Source organism: Etheostoma spectabile, unplaced genomic scaffold, assembly GCF_008692095.1.
Source record: "Etheostoma spectabile isolate EspeVRDwgs_2016 unplaced genomic scaffold, UIUC_Espe_1.0 scaffold379, whole genome shotgun sequence".
Taxonomy (NCBI): Eukaryota; Metazoa; Chordata; class Actinopteri; order Perciformes; family Percidae; genus Etheostoma; species Etheostoma spectabile.
In genome coordinates this window covers 130,597-148,214 of record NW_022605596.1, presented here as the reverse complement: position 1 = coordinate 148,214, position 17,618 = coordinate 130,597, and the positions used below count along the sequence as shown (strand labels likewise).

Genomic DNA, 17,618 nt, shown 5'->3' with positions numbered 1-17,618 from the left:
GCCACGTCGCAGATTGCAAAGCACACACTACAGGAGCCGTTTAGCTCAGACTCGTGGATATAGAGTAGTTGGTTATGCAGTGTAGACGTACATACAGATATCTCAAAATACATACAGATAACACGCCACTCTGCTTTAGAAATTCTGTCTGTATTTATGCAAAGTCAACATTTGAGAGAAAAAAGCCGTAGATGTTTAACCTTCCCTGGTTACAGACAGATTGGTCAGGTCGTGTTCTGCACAGGGATTTTCCAACATGTGAATTGAGTTAGTCCTGCCTCCTGTAAAACCAGCAAGAATAATTCACCCTCTGCTTTTGATTTTGTCTTCTTCCTCGTGCTGACAGCGTGAAGGAAGAAAGCCGGAGTGGTTCCCCTCATTGCCCCAAACCGGATGAGTCTGAGGAGCCGCTGGGCACAGCCATGGAGACTGGGGCTGCTAATGGTCAGTCACAAAGGACCCCAATCTGTGACTCCAAGGGGTCCCAGGGGGCCCTAAGGGGCTAACTGGGGGATTTCCTTGAGCCAATCCAACTTAGTTACTGTCGTAACTTAAGGTTGACATAATGAGGAGGAGATGTATTTTATTCCGGGTTTGCCAGGAAGGTTCTAATTGGGCCTAGGTAGACAAAATCCCAATGTAGTTTTTTACAGCTCACCCAGACCAGCGGCATCCAGCCCCTCCCCCTTGTGAAGTCTCGCATACATGTCACATCATCAACATGCAGTAGCAGCTAATCATTGCTTATCTAAGCCTTTAGTTCCCTGTGCCCGTATCCATGAACTGTATTTATGGCCCCTATCCTGAATAAACCAGAGATTTTATTAAGTTGACTGTAAAAGTTTTAAACTACAATTCAGAGTTGTTTGAATGACAGAAATGTGTTCAGATGAGATCTTAACGGCTGCAACTGACGTGCATAGTACAATACAGCATGTTTCCGATTCCCTCAAACACAGATTAAAACACTTTAAAGAACAGAAGATAGTCTCACTCCTAGATTCAACTTTATTGTCGTTACACATGTATAGGTACAATGCAACGAAATGCAGTTTAGATAGAGCCTCCGGGACGCGGCTATTTAAAGCGCCGCCACACGCACTCTGAAAAGGATTTATGCAGATAGCAACATGGTATACAGTACACAACACACAGTTCATGTGGACACATGAAGGAATTTTTTGAGGTGGCTTGGGAGGGTGTGAGAAACACGAAATTGAGGCAGTCAGACAGATACGGGATGGGGGCGGGGGGGGGGGGGGGGGGGGGGGGACCTCGAAAAGATAAGCCAGAGCAAAGGAAGAGATAGACTGGCCAGCTGCGAGATGTTTTCTGAATTGTATGGAACTGTTCCAAAAATACTGAGGCCTTGTGGACTTCATCAGACCGTGACCCAGCTAGACTCTCACTGTTTTTTTTTTGTTCTTTTAAAGATGTCATTGTGAAATCTGAGGAAATGCCATCTAAAGTGGTCATCACGGAGGCAATGGAGGAAGAAGAGAAGCAGCTGATGGAGGAAGGGGAGAGGGAAGAAAAGGAGATGATGGAAAAGGTGTTTCTTATTAATTCTTCTTTGTGTTTTTAAAAAATGAAATCTACTGCGGGTAATGAGCCGCCCATACCACAGGCATAACCCCACCTCATTTCAGACTGTATGTTATTAACAACGTTCTTGTATGGCTGCTTGTGTTGAGACGAGGTTTAACAATATGACAACTTGAGCTTTGTTAAACACAAATGGTTTGAGGAGAACATATTCCTCAAAGTTAGGTATTTAAAAAAAAAAAAAAGTAATTTAGGTATAGGTAGGTACAAAGAATCATATCGTATTGGCATTTAAAAATAAAAATGTGATTTAATGTGCAGGCCCGGGAATCGCGGGAGAAGGATTCTCATGACATGCGGTTCAAGAGACTGCAGCATTTGCTTCAGAAGAGCAACATCTACTCTAAATTCTTGCTGACAAAAATGGAGCAACAACATAATGAGGTAGAGTGTGTGTTTGTGTGTGTGATCTGCGCTGTGTCTGCAGCCTAAATCGCTACTAACACCTCACACTCCGTTTTTCTGTCAACCATTGCAGGAGAGACTCAAGAAGGAAAAATTTGAAAAAAATGCCCAGAAGGTAAGGGAAGTTTCACTGAAGCTTTTATTTCAACTTAAAATGTTCTTATTCATAGGTGTGTTTTTTTGTCTTTTAAATGCAGAAGACAAACGGTGCAGAGCCTGAGAAAGGTGAGAAGGTCTTCTATTGGCTCTTATACTAAATACATGATGTTTACACACTAACAGTTTGAGGATTATGCCAAACCCTGCTTATGTAAACTTCAAATCCGAATATGTGTGAAGTTTTTGACTCTATTCCCTGTTGAACTAGCTAAAAAGAAAAGGAGGAGGGACGAAGACTACAAAATAGCAGATGTCATGTCAAAAGAAGTAAGTTCTCATTTGACTTTTAGTCTCTCTTGGAAGTTGCCATCTGCTGATCTGCTCATTGGTTCTGTTTAATTTTGTTTTCCAGGAAATCATGTCACAAGCTAAGAAAACCAAAGTGGAAGAAACGGTAATGGTTCATTTTGATGTCAAGATATTTTAGTAATCCAGAAGGGGGAACATTGGCTATGGAAACCTAGGGCCCTGGAAGGCAACACATCCAACCGTACATGTGCATTTCAAACGTTTGATTAGGACAAGGCACCAGCCCAGAAGAAACTAGAAGCTGAGGATATCGAGAAGATGAGCGATTCCAACCTAGACATCAAGAACCGTCTGTCGGAGACGGTGCGGGACAACGCCACGCACCTGCTCCATCCACACAGGAAGGTGAACGGCCAGCCGGTCCCCGCCAAGCAGCCGGAGCTCTTCACCGGAGGGGTCATGAGGTCCTACCAGATCGAAGGAATCGAGTGGCTGAGGGTGAGTAGTTGATGAAAATGAGATAGTGGAAGGTAGGGCTGGGTACCGAAGTCAATACGTTTTAGGCACCAACCGAATCGCCTCTGAAGTATCGGGAAAAAAATGCCAATTTTTTTTATTGCAAGGTTGACGTTCTTTTTGGCCTAGCAAACTTTGTAGTTTTTTTTTTTTTCCACATGCTGTTGTAATAACTAGTAACGTTAGAAGAGCTACAACACCACACCGGATCTATCAAGACCGGAAACACAACAACAGGCCACACTGGGATGGTACTGAAATATTAATTCATCAGGAAAAGAGAACATTTGCAATCCCTTTTGCTGTTATAATCTTCTAATACATTAATAACCAATAGGGCGTGGTTGTAAAAAGGGTGCTATCTGTATAGGCAGATGGTAACAGCTTATGATTTGGCCTGAAAAAAGTTCCGTCAAAAGATTTTTTTTTTTTTTTCCACTTTAATCCCTGAGCCCTGTCGGTCTCCCTCTGTGTCAGATGCTGTGGGAGAATGGCATCAACGGGATCCTGGCTGATGAGATGGGACTGGGAAAGACCATCCAGTGCATTGCTCACATCGCCATGATGATAGAAAAGAAAGTGATGGGCCCCTTCCTGGTGGTGGCCCCTCTCTCCACTCTGCCAAACTGGATCAATGAATTTAAGCGCTTCACACCAGAGGTAAGAGGACATGTTGTTACCTCATCAGGCTCAGAGGTCTGAATGACTTTCTTGTCTGACTGCTCCTTGGAACAAATGCTCACTTCAGCGAGTTAAAGCAGAACTTCAACACACAAATGAACTTCCTTTACATTCGAGCCAAACAAGGTCACACTAAGGTGCTAATTAAGCCTATCGCCACCAGTGAAATCTCTGTATTTGTCAGTATACCGGTGTCTAATGTTGTGAATCCAATTGCTTTTCTTAAACATGTCGCCAGTGTTTGTGTAAATACTCTCATTGGCAGAGGGGCGAGACAATGGTTCTGCGCTCTAACTTTATGTCAGGTTTGCAGCTAACTTTCATTGCCGTTTTGACAGAACATTAGTTGAGTGAAATAGTCTTGCACTTTGTCTGTAAATGTCTAAGCAGTGCCATGTGTTTGTCCAGGTGGCTGTGCTTCTTTTCCATGGTACCCAGCCAGAGAGGCTCAAGCTGCAGAAGCAGATCCGCAGGCCACAGGGGCCCATAAGCATGTGTCCTGTGGTCGTCACCTCCTTTGAGATCGCCATGAGAGACAGAAAAGTCCTACAGGTAGGATCCCTGCTCATCGTTTACTAAACAATTATAGTCTCGCATTGCCAGACCTTCCTCCACAGCACGGCAGAAGAGGGAGCAACACAGTTGTATGTGTGTTCATTAGATTTAAGTTTATTCTCCTCACTATCTGCTAGCTGCCTGTCCCCTAAGCACACTGTAAAAAATGTGGTCTCTGTAGACAGCCCAGGCTCCTCAAATGCCAAGAAACAAACTGTGCCCACGTGAACCACCGACAAAAAGGTGTTGGGGTTGGGGGGGGTTAATGCATGGAAGGGAGGGAGAGGGGATGGGATGAGGAGGAGGGAGGGGCAAGCTAGCCTTGTTTTGTTTGACAATACTTTAAACGTCAACAAGTGCCATCAGCCAACATCTCTTAGAGCGCCTTAATTGTAATACTTAAATGTTATAGAATATAATTGATTGTATTAAATGTTGAAAATCAATGTCATTACTGCAAAAATAATCCATAATTTAATCATGATAACCGTCACCATTCCGCAGATTTAAATCGTACCAAAAAAATCTATAAATGTTGCATCCCTATTGGTTAACAATCTGGTTTAATTGAGTGAAGCTCAATGTTAAATGGCCCATTTTATAGCTGCCTCCTTCAGGTAAACAACAAATATTCTCATTAATTTATCAGAAGTTGGTCACGGGGCCGGATACAACTCTTATGATTTCAGCAAAATAAACATAACTACTGAATTGCAGAGAAGCTGACCAACATTACCATGTGTAGCATGTCCATATTGACACAGGTTTTGAGGTTTCGAAGTTTTGTGTTCTAACGCTTAAAGCTAAAATACCAAAAGCTTCTCAAATGTGATATTACTACTTTTCATTTACATATCTGATTGTAAACTGAAACTTGTTTTGGACAGAATACAACACCTTGGGCTGTATGTTATAGCAGAATCCCTGACTATTTTTGACATTTAACAGACAAATTATCAGTCGAGAAAATATTAGTTTTATTAATTGATATTAAGCCTTTTTTCCTGTTCTCACGTCTGCGTTCTGCTCCAGCATTTCCAGTGGAAGTACCTGATAGTGGACGAAGGCCACAGGATCAAAAACCTCAACTGTCGGCTGGTGCGGGAGCTGAAGCTGCTGCCCACTGACAACAAGCTGCTGCTCACTGGTACGCCGCTGCAGAACAACCTGTCGGAGCTCTGGTCCCTCCTCAACTTCCTCCTGCCAGAGGTCTTTGATGACCTCAAGAGGTATGGGTTTATGGCATTGTTCTTGTTTACCGAGTGCACCTGCTCAGACTTGGGTTGGGTACCGTTCCCATTTTTATCTTTACCGGTACCGATAACGATACCGCTTTCCCTCTGCAATTACAAAAAATTATTTCAGTTGTAAAAATAAATAATTCCATATTTATCCTATTTACTTAGAACATTATTTATTTAGAATATTTTACACTCTAAAGAAATTAAACAAATAAAAAATAAAACACCTCCCTCTCCCAAACCCATTCCTACAACCTGATAAATTGAGTAATTATTCATTTCTTACTTGTAACTTTTATTCTTGTATTTTCTTTTTGGCGTGTTTTATTTTAATTCCACCCGACCGTTTTATGTCATGTTTGCTGTGTAGCTTTGAGTCGTGGTTTGACATCGACACCATTAATGAAGCGGACAGTGTGGTGGCTACTGAGCGTGAGCAGAACATCCTGAGCATGTTGCACCAGGTCAGTCCTCCAAACCACCACCACCACCACAGTGCAATCATTAGACTGTTACACTTATATAAGTATTACATAATTATAAAAAAGTTATTAATGAAGGAAAGTATTCCCAAGTTCAGTATTTACCCAACAGGTTACTAGAAGTAAACTGTCTTGAGTCAGATCTGCTCTCCTAAGAAGAGAAGTGATATTCTGAGGCAGCTTCTGCTGGATACCGTATTATTAAAAATGATAGAATGTTCTTTTGTTGCTCAGAAGGATCAGCCTCTGGTACACAGTGATGAGTCTTATCTCCTGCAAAAAAAAAAAAAAAATCACGACAATGAACTACATCAAGTTCTTTAGTCTTAAGTTGGAGTGAACATCATGAGAACAAAGTAGAAATATATATGATACATACATACATCCCATAATTTATTTATTTTTATATCGTCATGTACTTTTTTTCATCAAAAAAATTGTCCCTGTAAGGTTTTGTGCATTTTTCAGAAGGTTTTCTTTGTTTCAGATTCTGACTCCGTTCCTGCTGAGGAGGCTGAAGTCAGACGTTACGCTGGATGTTCCTCCTAAGAAGGAGATCATTGTTTTTGCTCCTTTGACAGCCAAACAGGAGAGATTTTACACTGCTGTGGTCAACAAGACCATAGCCAAGATGCTGGGCGTGGAAAAGGTCTGTCTCTACTATAAGTTGGTTTATTTCCCATCATGGTACAAGCATTATGTAACATGACTTCACACAAACTGCTCTCTTGGTTTGTTTAGACGGAGGCTCCTGTAGCGTTGACGCCTAGTGGCAGGCTGAAGCGTAGCAGTCGAAAGGTTGTCAACTACAAAGAAACGAAGGAAGACAAAGTATTTGACGAAGAGAAATATCTGGAGGCGCTCTACAAGGAGATGGAGGGGAAGGAGAGGTCAGCACTGCCTACGCACATCTTCACTTATTTGGTTTTTGTCTGCTTTTGTTCTCAGCTGTGTAAATATATTGTAAACAGGGTGCTATTTGCTAGGGATGCTTGGGATTTCGCCCTTTCTGGTCTTACATATCCCTGCCTCTGCTGAATAGTTTTTTTATCCCTGGTGGGGATTACATTTTTTTTTTTTAATGCTACTAGAACAATAAAATCCGAGCAGCAGTTGACGGTTGTATTTAGCCGCTACAGAGCTCCGTGACGCCGGCATCCAGCGGCAGTTGTTGACCTGTGACTGTGAGCCGGCTACAGGCACCACCAGATGACGCTCCTTTCAGGGGCCGTGGTAGCGGAGTTTATCCACAAAAAGTTCCATCCTTGGATGGAGGGGACTCTGCCCTCCGGCTTGAAAGCGCTGTATTTTCCATTGAACGTAGAAGTGCATATTTAAGTGTTTGGCATGGCTGGCCGACTGGCACTGCATACATGGTATTGAAAGGGGGGCGGGGGGATTTCATTCTTGCATGTTTTGTTTTGTTTTGTTGTGCGAGCAGGATCAGACTCATATTGTGACTAAAATCTGATTATGACCACGTCAAACTAGCCAATACCAGTAAAATAACACGATTTACGATGCCAATTTGGATACCACGGTAAAAAAATTTTTTTTAAGATTCCATGTACTTTAACTTGAAACATGAACGTTATTAAAATGTCATAACAAGACATACTAAACATGTGCATTAGAGCGTAGAACAACATAATAAAGTGCAATTAAAGGTCATAGTGCAACAACTAGACACATTCCAGACTTCAGGCATCTTTTCAGAAGGTATCGTTCAAAAACAACAGTGTTTCTAACAGTTGCGTGACCAGAGATGTTACAACCCCGGGTAAATGTTGCAGATGTATTTGAAAGATGGAGATGGCTTAGAGCCTGGTGCTTTAAAAAAAATTAAAAAAAATGGCGTTTTGTCATTTTAGAGCCGGAAGGTGTTGGTAGAATCTGTTCTTGTGACATCCCTACTGCATACTTTCAAAGAATTAACAATAATTTGGTGGTCTCCAGCAGTAACTCTGAGGACCCCTCTGTAGGGTCCCAGGTCCCCTGTTGAACTGTGTGTCAGTCTAACTTGAATCCTCGTATCTCCTCCAGCTCCCCTCGGGTGCTGGATGTCAACAGCCCGCTGGATGCCCACATCAACCTGAAGCTGCGGAACATTCTCATGCTGCTAAAGAAATGCTGTAACCACCCCTACCTGTTGGAGTACCCCCTCGACCCTGCCACACAGGAGTTTAAGGTAGCGCACAGTATTGTTGCGTATTTGTACTTGTTTGGTGTAGTAATTTGGAGCTACACGTGCTGTTTAACGTAGAGTATTCCCAAAGAGATTGTACGGCATGTTGTGTTCTATTTCAAGAGGACGAAGGTAGATGAAGATGAAGAACAGAAATGTATTAGGGCTGGGAAAGTTATGTCATGAAACATGGGTGGCGATATGATTCGCATTGCCATTTTCATTTAATATTCTGGAAGTATTGTGATTCAATAGTATTTAGAATTACAAAAGTTAAATATAGTCCTAGTGACGTATCATCAGACATTTTTAAGAAATATTCTAAAAATAATGCACATCACAAGTTGGTAAGTCAGTGTGACATTTATTTCATTTGTGAAAAAGTATGTTTTCTGCTTTCGCTCGGATTTGCTGGAAACAAAGTTTTTGTGATGTAGTCATCATCAGCGATACCATATAAACAAAAAAGATTAAGCTGAATCTTTGCTAAAAGTAAAACTTTTATTCCCGGGAAAAGAATGGATTTTTAAAGATTGTTGCAATAAAATCACGATAAATGTGTAGTTAGTAATTTAGTAGTGAAACTGAAGAAGCCCAGTTGGTTGGACATGTCCCTGCTTCACTGTTGGTCCTGCTGTCCTCCCTGCAGATTGATGAGCAGCTGGTGCAGAGCTCCGGGAAGTTCCTCATACTGGACAGACTGCTGCTTGCACTGAAGAAAAGGGGACATAAGGTGAAAAGGACACCAGTAGCTAACAGTACTTTTACTATCTAAGTAACTATTTACCATTATATATATATTATTATATTTGCTAAGTTGGGGTCCCAGTCCTTACCTTTTACTTCTGGTGGTTCAGGGTATATCTACTGTAAGAAATCACCTGCTGTGAACAACCAGAAAGTACTTCTTTTTGAATTTGAATTTTTTAGTTAATCACAAAAAACTACATACCAAACATGATTTGTTTTTGGGATCCAGGTCCTGATCTTCAGTCAGATGACAACGATCTTGGATCTGTTGGTGGACTACTGCTATCTGCGGGGCTTCCAGTACAGCCGACTCGATGGCAGCATGTCCTACCCAGACAGAGATGAAAATGTGAGTTGAAGAAGACTATGCAGAAAGTCTGGGTATATTGTAAGGCTGTAATTATTAACGCATTTCAACGCACATGGATTAAGTGGTTTACCGATCTATAGTAATCCGTTCAGGTAACTGCTTTTACTTTTACGTCGACCACTTACTACAAGTAGCCAGACAGAGGGAAGTTGACCATAAGTCGGCACACTGACAACAGATGGTGCACGCAGCGGCCAGGAACTTCCTGTTGAAGCATATGCCAGAGCCTCCATTTTTTGATTCCTTTTACATTACTGATGCCGCTCACTCATCCTGCCATTCTTGCTCTAATTTATGCTACTTTTGTAACGGGGTCGCAGTTAACAGTCATCGCAGTGATGTCGCTGCTGCCCCATATTCCTAGAGTTTCAACCCTAGTGTTCAGTTATCTTTTCCAAGTGTAAAGTGAGACTCTACATTGTGTAAGTATTACCAAGTTCTGTCACATTAAAGTCAGTATGAAAGTCCATCTGTTTCTTGATGGGCAAGAGTTTCCATATTATGTGTTGAGCATATTTTTTTTGAGCATACATTATCTTTAGAGGTTATTCTGGAGAATATACTAGACAGTATTTGTCAATCTTTTGGATTGATGCGATAATTATGGACATTTGCATAAAGCAAGCATATTTGTCTGCTCCAATGTTGAGATTAATTTGCAATTAATCAAAGTTACTCCTGACAATCATGCCCATTAAATATTTTTCTCTATTGACAGACCTAGTATATTGTATTTTTTTGAGCGGGTTACTATTGATATATTCACCTAATTAGCAGAGATATATATTTTTGAGGCTCTTGTGTGGGTTAAGAATTGCCCTCAGTAGACTTTAGGTTGTATTTGCTGAATCATCAGGCTCTTTTCCCCAGATGACCAAATTCGCCAAAGACCCCGAGGTGTTTCTGTTCCTGCTGAGCACCAGAGCGGGAGGACTTGGGATCAACCTGACAACTGCTGATACTGTTATCATCTTCGACAGTGACTGGGTGGGTGCAGATTTAAATATGAATAAAAAGCATTGCAAATCCGTTTTCTGAAGCTGCTAAGTGTTCCCAGTACATGTGTTTTGTTGCTCAGTGTGTGGTTATGCTCCTCTCTCCTGTCAGAACCCCCAGGCAGACCTGCAGGCTCAGGACCGCTGTCACCGAATCGGGCAAACCAAACCAGTGGTTGTGTACCGCCTGGTCACTGCCAACACCATCGACCAGAAGATCCTGGAGAGGGCCTCAGCCAAAAGGAAACTGGAGCAGATGGTCATTCATAAGAGTGAGTGGCTTCACGTTAATGGATGGATTATGTTTGGGTTTCAGAAAATCACAAGAAAAGTAAAAACTAAATTAGAATCTGAGACTGAAAATATAGGGATTTTTTGTTTCTGTGCTCGACTTCCTGCTGTGGGCTGAATTTCCGCGGAGCTCTCCGGCGTCGGGCAAAAATAAAAGCTGTGTGTATCTGCTCCGGAGTTGTAACGGAGTCGGGACGGAGCCGTCCAGAAGTCAGTGGAAATGCACACATTGGACTTTAATGGAAACCTCATGACTCCACCGCCGTTCTGCAACTGGTGGGAATTGGGAGTTGAGCTACCAGCTTCAGTAAACACTGTTGTTTTTTGGTGAAGGCAGACTTATGTCCTGGTGTTAGCTGTCAGCAGTTTAACCGTTTTTAAATCCAGCTACTAGCTAACGTTACCTGCTGCCAAGTGTGATGTTAACTAGGGTCACATGCAGTGAGGTTTCTGATGCCTAGAACGTCCGTTTCGGCGCATTAGAGAGAAGCGCAGGCGTTTCAGTGGCACCGAAATCCACGTTGCTAAGTGGTCTGGTTGAGGCACCAGTGCTATATTAGCACCGGGTTTGTGTACCCAACCCTTGATGGAAGGTACCCCACTGTGGTGGTCTGAAATATAGTCCAAATGTGGACTTTTGATGATTCATGTCTTGTGTTGCTTCTCTCTGCAGATAAGTTCAAAGGTGGGAAGGCAGAGCTGAACCAAAGTAAAAGCTGCATTGATCTGGATGAGCTGAAGGAGCTGCTCAAAGCCAGAGGACCCGAGAAGTAAGAACTTCTCCTCTACTCTGAGTTAAATGTTTAGAGAATGTAAAGAACTTAAACTGGCACAAACTTGTCACTGTGAGTGGAGAGTGACGTTTGGCTGTACCTTTGTCCACTCAGAGAGATGAAAGCATCAAGGGGAAAGGTGATCAGCGACCACGACCTGGAGCTCTTGTTGGATCGCAGTGACTTGATGGGTGAGGAGACGCACCACTTTTCTGCAGAATTTCTAGTTATTTAGGTTCCCCTACTAACAGGCATATGTTTATAAATATAAAAGCACTTCCTAAACTCTTCAAGGCCCTCACATTTACAAAATCCACATTACATTTTAAAACGAATATATCAATGTTTGCAAAACTCAGAATGCTGTCAGGCTATTTGTCTCTCAGTGCTCTTTTTCAAATCATCCCCAGAAGCAGAAAGCAAAGTCATCCCAACAAACGGTTGTGTTCATATAGTTTTCCACCATTGCGAAAGCTTAAAATAGTAGCACATTTGTCTGCATTTCTATTAAATCCAAAAGAACGAAATTACACGGATAACCGATTCAAGAGAGAACGTTCAGCGCTGCTAACCCCACTCAGATAGTCCCCGGCCAGGAAGAACGGCCATGGACTAAATTTAGACCCCGTTTCTTCCGGTCCAAACACTAGTGTGGTTTTGTGGGATTTCCTGCTAATTACTATATCGATACACAGGCACCAAGTATCAATCTTTTATTATGTGTTGGTCAGTTTGTCCCATTTTTTGCAGCAATAAATTTGAAGTGAGATGAACAAACAGAAATGTTTGTTTTTAGATAAAACAGATGTTGACAAAGTTTCCTTTTGAGGAAATTGGGAACAATTACAAGTTGGGGGGGGAAAAAGGTTAAAAATTGCAATATATTGCAATATGTTTAAGATTGCAATAATATCGTGGCATAAGTATCGTGATATCATATCCGACGATCCCCCCCCACTGCTAATGTCCCAGTTGCTCTGGAAAAGTGTAAAACTTGTGTTTCGGTCGAACTAAACCTTTACACACAGCTGAAGGGACAACACAGTCAACACATGCCACTGACATTGACTCTTCTATGTATTGACTACTTGCAGGTATACATTGTAATTCATCTCTTATCTGAATTGCCCATGGTTTAACTAATGAGCGGAAGTTATGTATTCTTTTCAGACAAAGAAAAGGGGAAAATGAAGAAAGAGAAAGTGGGAGTCTTCAGAGTGATCGATACCAAAGAGGCATCAGAGATCACGTTGACCTGAAACTCCTCAGGTCTGAACTTCTGACCACACAGTCCTTAGATGGCTCCCAACTGCTGTCACTCGTATAGAAAACCTCCTAAAGACTGCTGTTTGTAGACCTTAAAAGTGGAACTGTCTTCAGTCTTTTGTTAAACTACTGTATCATTTTTCTTTCACCGTTTTGGGTTTTTGGATGGCCGTCAAGCTGTTTTGAATAGTTTCTTTAATATTACCTAAATGCTGGCAGTGGCATTAGGACTATCGGAGGACACTAGAACATGCCAGTGAAACCCACAACAACCTTTCTTTTATTAAAAGCCATCCAATTGTAAATTAGACCAGCAGAGCGACTGGTCTAGATGCTCTCTTCACTTTTAGGATGCTGTTTTCTTTGGCCTTCCTGCAAACTGCCTCCTGACTGTTACCATGCTTGTCTATGCATCAGATTTACAAGACAAAGTTGTAGTGACGTGGTCTGGTCATGTTCACTTCAGAAACCTCGGCCATTCAAAATAGATTCTTTATTATCTTTAACATTGTTGTAATCTAAGCACTTTCCTGCAGGTTAAGCATATATGTTGTTTTATATAAATAAACTATGTTAACTTGTTTTTCCCCAGTATTCTGAAAAACATTGTCCTGTCAGCTTCTTTTTCTGAAATGCTTCACTTTCAAACTTCCAGGTAGTTAATGGAAGGCCTTTTCTAGAGCACTCTGAGTCACGTTGGTTCCTGCCATACATATCGACAAACAGTCCCACCTTTTACATCCATCAAAAGATCCTTGTGACATGGGAAAGCTGAACAGAAACGGTTATTATAAACTCTAATTGTTTTGCTTGACTTAATGCCTTATTTACTTTAAATACATGTGTATTAAGTTTGGCGCATGTATTCCAACGCCCCGAATATTCCCATGCACTCCACTCATTTATTTGATATTAGAATTTTAATTCTATCGTCTGCTCTAAAATATAAAAACGTTGCTGTAGGAAACTGATGGAAAGAACATTTTTAGAAAAATAACACCTAAAACTGAACATTAAAAGCTTTGTGACAAAATACTATGCATAACTATATTCAAAGAATTTGGTTTCCCTAGCTCTGGTTTGGGGGTGTGGGAGGGGGGGGGGGGGAATGATAAATAAAAAAAAATTCTCTTTATTTTTTTTGATGTCCTGCAACCAGTGGGGGGCAGACACGGAGCATTTTAGGAGCGGGGGGGGGGGGGGGGGGGGGGGGGGTCAGCTGCCTCTGACAAGCGGCTTGGCAAGTCCAGCCCCTGAACGATCACTGTGCTCCTCCCTCCTCACCCTACTGGGGTGCCACTGCACTAAGGTGGTGATGCTTACATCTACCTGCTGCATTAGACAGAATGTGTCACCTGATGCTCTTGTGGGCTCCAGGATGAGAGCCCATCTAGACGCTGTGCCAGAGTTCGGTGGACGGCACAGAGCCTGACAAAAATGGCAGCAGTCTGGCCGCTGGGCAGGGATGGTGGGTGTGGGCCTCTTCACGTTCTCCACCCCTGGAGTGAACTCTTTCCTCTTCTTAGGACACTTAAACCTACCCGCGTCCAGCCTGCTCTGGTGTTTTGGTTTGTCATAGTCCAGTAGGTTCTGCCACAGAGCGACAATGTTGCCCCCCTAAGCAGAACACAGAACCTGAGAAGACATGTAGGACGGGGCGCAGGGTGAAAGTTACAAGACATAATTCAAAGACATAACCTTATGACCATTGATCTTTTTGTGTTTCTTACTGTTAGTAATCAGTGATAATCACTACACACAGGCCTGAAATACACACGCACGCTCAGAACCTAATCATGCACAATGGAGAGAGTGAGTGAGCTCCCAGTGCTGGACCAGCACCCTGAGCTGTTGGGGGACAGGGGTGCCTTGCTTAAGGGCCCAGGAGGCAATATGGCATCCAGCTACCGAGCCACACTCCGTCCTTTGGTCCGTATGGGGACTTAAACCAGCGACCCTCCAGTTCCTAACCCAACTCCCTACAGACTGAACTACTGCCACACCTTCTTTTCATTCAAAGAGTACAATTCATATTATATCAATTCTTGACCCATTGGATCATAACCAAAATAAATTATCCATGAACTTAAGGGATATCCTTTAACAATAAATAGATTTTTTTATATAACAGCAACAGTGGTGGTTGCTCTACTGTACAGTCCTGTATGCTTTGTTCTGATTAGAATACAGCCCTACCAGGAACTGCTGCTGCGGCTTCTTTTCTGTCAGGGAGCCTGTGATGTGGGGGAAAGGGTGTGGCCACACGGCTCGCTCACCTGCTCAGGTGTGTTCATGCATTCTCTCTCGCTGGACTGCTGCAGGTTTCACTCCTTCACTGATTTCTTCCAACAGGTTGTGTACTGAGACTGATTTAAGACTGTTTTTTACAGAAGCTTTTTTTAAATTACTACTTTTTAAAGAAAACGGCAGCAATTGGATCACCTTTTGTGTTTTTACTTCTACTCTGAATATTACTTGCGTTAAGCCATGGAGCGTCTGAAGTTAGTCCTGCAGTACTTCCAGTCCAACTCTGAGTCCATCTCCAATGGAATCTGTATCGTCCTGGCCTTGGTCAGCGTCAAACTCTACACCAGTTTTGACTTTAACTGCCCGTGCCTGCCTCAGTACAACAAACTGTACTCTTTGGGAGTGATGATTGTCCCGCCAATCATACTGTTCTTCCTGGGGGTCCTGGTCAACCGGCATACGGGTGTCATGATGGACGAGTGGATGAGACCCGTTGGAAACAGATCCAAAAACCCTGCTGTGGTTAAGTGAGTCAAAGATGAACTTTTTTTAATTTACTAAATCAGTGTAACAGAGGCATGTAAACTAGAATTATTTTCAAAGTCAGCTGGATTATAGATATACATATAGTTCTTACTATTATCAGTGACCAATTACAACTGGTCCTGTGTCTTTCTGCAGGTACCTGTTCTCCGCTATGCTCCAGAGGGCCCTGCTGGCGCCGATGGTTTGGATCCTGGTCACTTTGCTGGATGGAAAGATCTTCATTTGTGCCTTCAGTGTTAGCGTAGACCCTGTACTCTTCTCAGGTAAAACGTGCAACATTCTACACAGAAATGCATATTCAGTAGTAATCATAGTACAATCTCTACTGTTACTGTTGGCACGTTATTGGTCTGCATGATGGATCATGTGGTGTGTTTCCTCAGGTTTTCCCAACAATACAGGTCTGGATGTGATCAAAATCATGGCCAAAGTGCCGTGCAAGGAGGACATTATCTTCAGGAACAGCTCTTTCCGCAAAGCAGTCTCTCGTTACGTTCGCTGCTATTCACAAGTAAGCTGCTACAACCTTACCAATGTCAGTAATGGGGGACAAAATCCAGCTCAGGAATTTGTCCCCCATTACTTACATTGGGATTTCTTCACAGCCAGTATGGACAGGAGGAGACATTACAGGTACCAATTACTCTTTCAATGGTCTTGTGAATACTGTTGTAAGTTAAACAAATGGGACACCAATCCTTTGAAATTGGTGAGTACAATGTTGTCTCCACTGATTAAAATAAAGGGAATAATAATTATGGGAAAACATGAAACACACAGGTGCACAATGCCCACCCTGCAAAGACTGCCTTTCACATTAAATGTCTTAGTCATTTGTAAAAGAATTGTTGTGACACAAAAACTGTAGACTCATTCACAAAATCATGGACCTGTGACGTTGGTCTTCACAATACAAAACAACACACACACACACCTTCTCCACACAACTGGTCCACTACTGATGGCTCTTTGTGCCCTTGTCACAGTCAAAAATCATTTGTTGGCTTTGTATATCTAACTGTCCTTCCTCTGTCTAGGCAGTTGGCTGGTCCATCCTCCTCTTCCTGATTGTTCTCGGGTCAATGGGACGCCTCATCAAGCCCTGTTTCGACGATCAGGCCTCCTCCCTGCAGACGCGCTACTGGAGCAACTACCTCGATGTGGAGCAGAAGCTCTTCGATGAAACCTGTGTCCTGCACGCCCGCGACTTCGCCCAGAAATGCGTGGTGCAGTTCTTTGAGGACATGAGAGAGGACGCCGTGCTTTATCTGCCCCACCCGCGTTTTATCGTAAACTCCCAGATGGAGTGGGAGGAGGATGAAGAAGAGGAGAGACTTCACGGGGTGTCAAAGCAGGAACAGGTGGACCAGTTGCTCAACAGGTGGTACTACAATAAACCTGAACTGGACGTCACCCGGATAGCCCACAGACCCCGGGTGTGTGTTACCTGGAAGGACCGCGATGGGAAGACGTTATACTCTGATGTCTAGGACACACTCAGGGCTGTATAGTCACGTCATGATGATTATTTCACAAAAATTAAGCTTTAGATGCATGTTAGCTGTAGGCTACCCCAGAGTAAGAGCACGCTTTGCTAAGTCAGGCTTAACAGCTGGGTGTGTACGGGTGGACTGCCAGTGCAGCCAGATGTGCGGGACTTTGATCTGACTTTATATCATGATTGAGTTCTTTGACTTGATGCTTTTTACTCTTTGGAGCAAACCCTGTTGCTACGGTAATTTGGCTCCTGGGTGTGGTCTGGCTGGTTTGCATTTAGGTTGTTGGCATGGTGCTGACCCACATAGATGAATGGAAACATGCAAATTGACAATTTGGAACCAAATCACAGACTCACAAAGATTCTATTTACTACTTTATTTTATGTAGTTTACTAAGATTAAGATGCAAATATTTTCATTGACAATGTGTATGTTTTACAACCACAAATAATTATCAATAACTCTGCAGTTCCCTTTAACTCTAAAATACTCCCTCCAATAGCTTTAAGGATAATTTAAGTCTGCTAATTAACAATGTCTTATTCTCTAATAATTTGTTTGTGGAGATGTATATGATAGCTACAAAAAAAACTTCCATGTTTGGAAAATAGAATAAATAACAACTAATAATTAATTACATTTGCACCATGAATAGATGAAGAAAAAGCACAAGTTTGTTACATAATAATTCACTGGAAGTGTTTTAAGCTCAACATTTTGGAGGGGAGGACCCCCAGCCCCCCCCCCCCCCCCCCCCCCTTGAGAATGTGTCCCACAATTCATCATCAACATTATATACACAT

General features: G+C 42.5%; 2 protein-coding genes and 1 long non-coding RNA gene across 4 annotated transcripts in view; 2 read left to right on the top strand and 1 right to left on the bottom strand.

Moving 5' to 3' along the window:
* hells (helicase, lymphoid specific) overlaps positions 1-13,114 on the top strand; it is a 14,812-nt gene extending 1,698 nt beyond the window's left edge. Inside the window, exons 2-23 of one of the 2 annotated variants that reach the window (XM_032511497.1) lie at positions 347-444; positions 1,434-1,552; positions 1,867-1,989; positions 2,084-2,125; positions 2,208-2,235; positions 2,378-2,436; positions 2,522-2,563; positions 2,695-2,916; positions 3,412-3,594; positions 4,024-4,167; positions 5,203-5,399; positions 5,782-5,875; positions 6,381-6,542; positions 6,635-6,783; positions 7,937-8,081; positions 8,728-8,811; positions 9,058-9,177; positions 10,069-10,185; positions 10,306-10,465; positions 11,158-11,254; positions 11,372-11,448; positions 12,428-13,114. In XM_032511497.1, the coding sequence (XP_032367388.1) occupies positions 347-444; positions 1,434-1,552; positions 1,867-1,989; positions 2,084-2,125; positions 2,208-2,235; positions 2,378-2,436; positions 2,522-2,563; positions 2,695-2,916; positions 3,412-3,594; positions 4,024-4,167; positions 5,203-5,399; positions 5,782-5,875; positions 6,381-6,542; positions 6,635-6,783; positions 7,937-8,081; positions 8,728-8,811; positions 9,058-9,177; positions 10,069-10,185; positions 10,306-10,465; positions 11,158-11,254; positions 11,372-11,448; positions 12,428-12,516 (2,551 nt within the window). In that variant the 3' untranslated portion in view covers positions 12,517-13,114. Of the gene's footprint in view, positions 1-346; positions 445-1,433; positions 1,553-1,866; positions 1,990-2,083; positions 2,126-2,207; positions 2,236-2,377; positions 2,437-2,521; positions 2,564-2,688; positions 2,917-3,411; positions 3,595-4,023; positions 4,168-5,202; positions 5,400-5,781; positions 5,876-6,380; positions 6,543-6,634; positions 6,784-7,936; positions 8,082-8,727; positions 8,812-9,057; positions 9,178-10,068; positions 10,186-10,305; positions 10,466-11,157; positions 11,255-11,371; positions 11,449-12,427 lie in introns of both variants that reach the window. The other variant, XM_032511496.1, reaches the window with a different exon arrangement.
* The window catches only part of LOC116686484 (uncharacterized), a 24,451-nt gene extending 6,833 nt beyond the window's left edge, over positions 1-17,618 (bottom strand). Inside the window, exons 1-2 of the long non-coding RNA XR_004331268.1 lie at positions 17,606-17,618; positions 16,503-16,509 (exon numbers count right to left, since the gene is read on the bottom strand). This is a non-coding gene — a long non-coding RNA (uncharacterized LOC116686484). The remainder of the gene's footprint in view (positions 1-16,502; positions 16,510-17,605) is intronic.
* On the top strand, positions 15,011-17,471 carry calhm3 (calcium homeostasis modulator 3). The gene is made up of 4 exons (XM_032511503.1): positions 15,011-15,297; positions 15,452-15,579; positions 15,700-15,827; positions 16,354-17,471. The coding sequence occupies exons 1-4, from the start codon at positions 15,011-15,013 to the stop codon at positions 16,804-16,806; spliced, it is 996 nt and encodes a 331-aa protein (XP_032367394.1). The 3' UTR covers positions 16,807-17,471.

Bases quoted from the DNA above. Each gene is read 5' to 3' on its own strand.
- calhm3 (XM_032511503.1), top strand. From the start codon at position 15,011: ATGGAGCGTCTGAAGTTAGTCCTGCAGTACTTCCAGTCCAACTCTGAG. The intron at 15,580-15,699 runs GTAAAACGTGCA...GTGTTTCCTCAG, and splicing joins AGACCCTGTACTCTTCTCAG to GTTTTCCCAACAATACAGGT. The intron at 15,828-16,353 runs GTAAGCTGCTAC...TCCTCTGTCTAG, and splicing joins ACGTTCGCTGCTATTCACAA to GCAGTTGGCTGGTCCATCCT.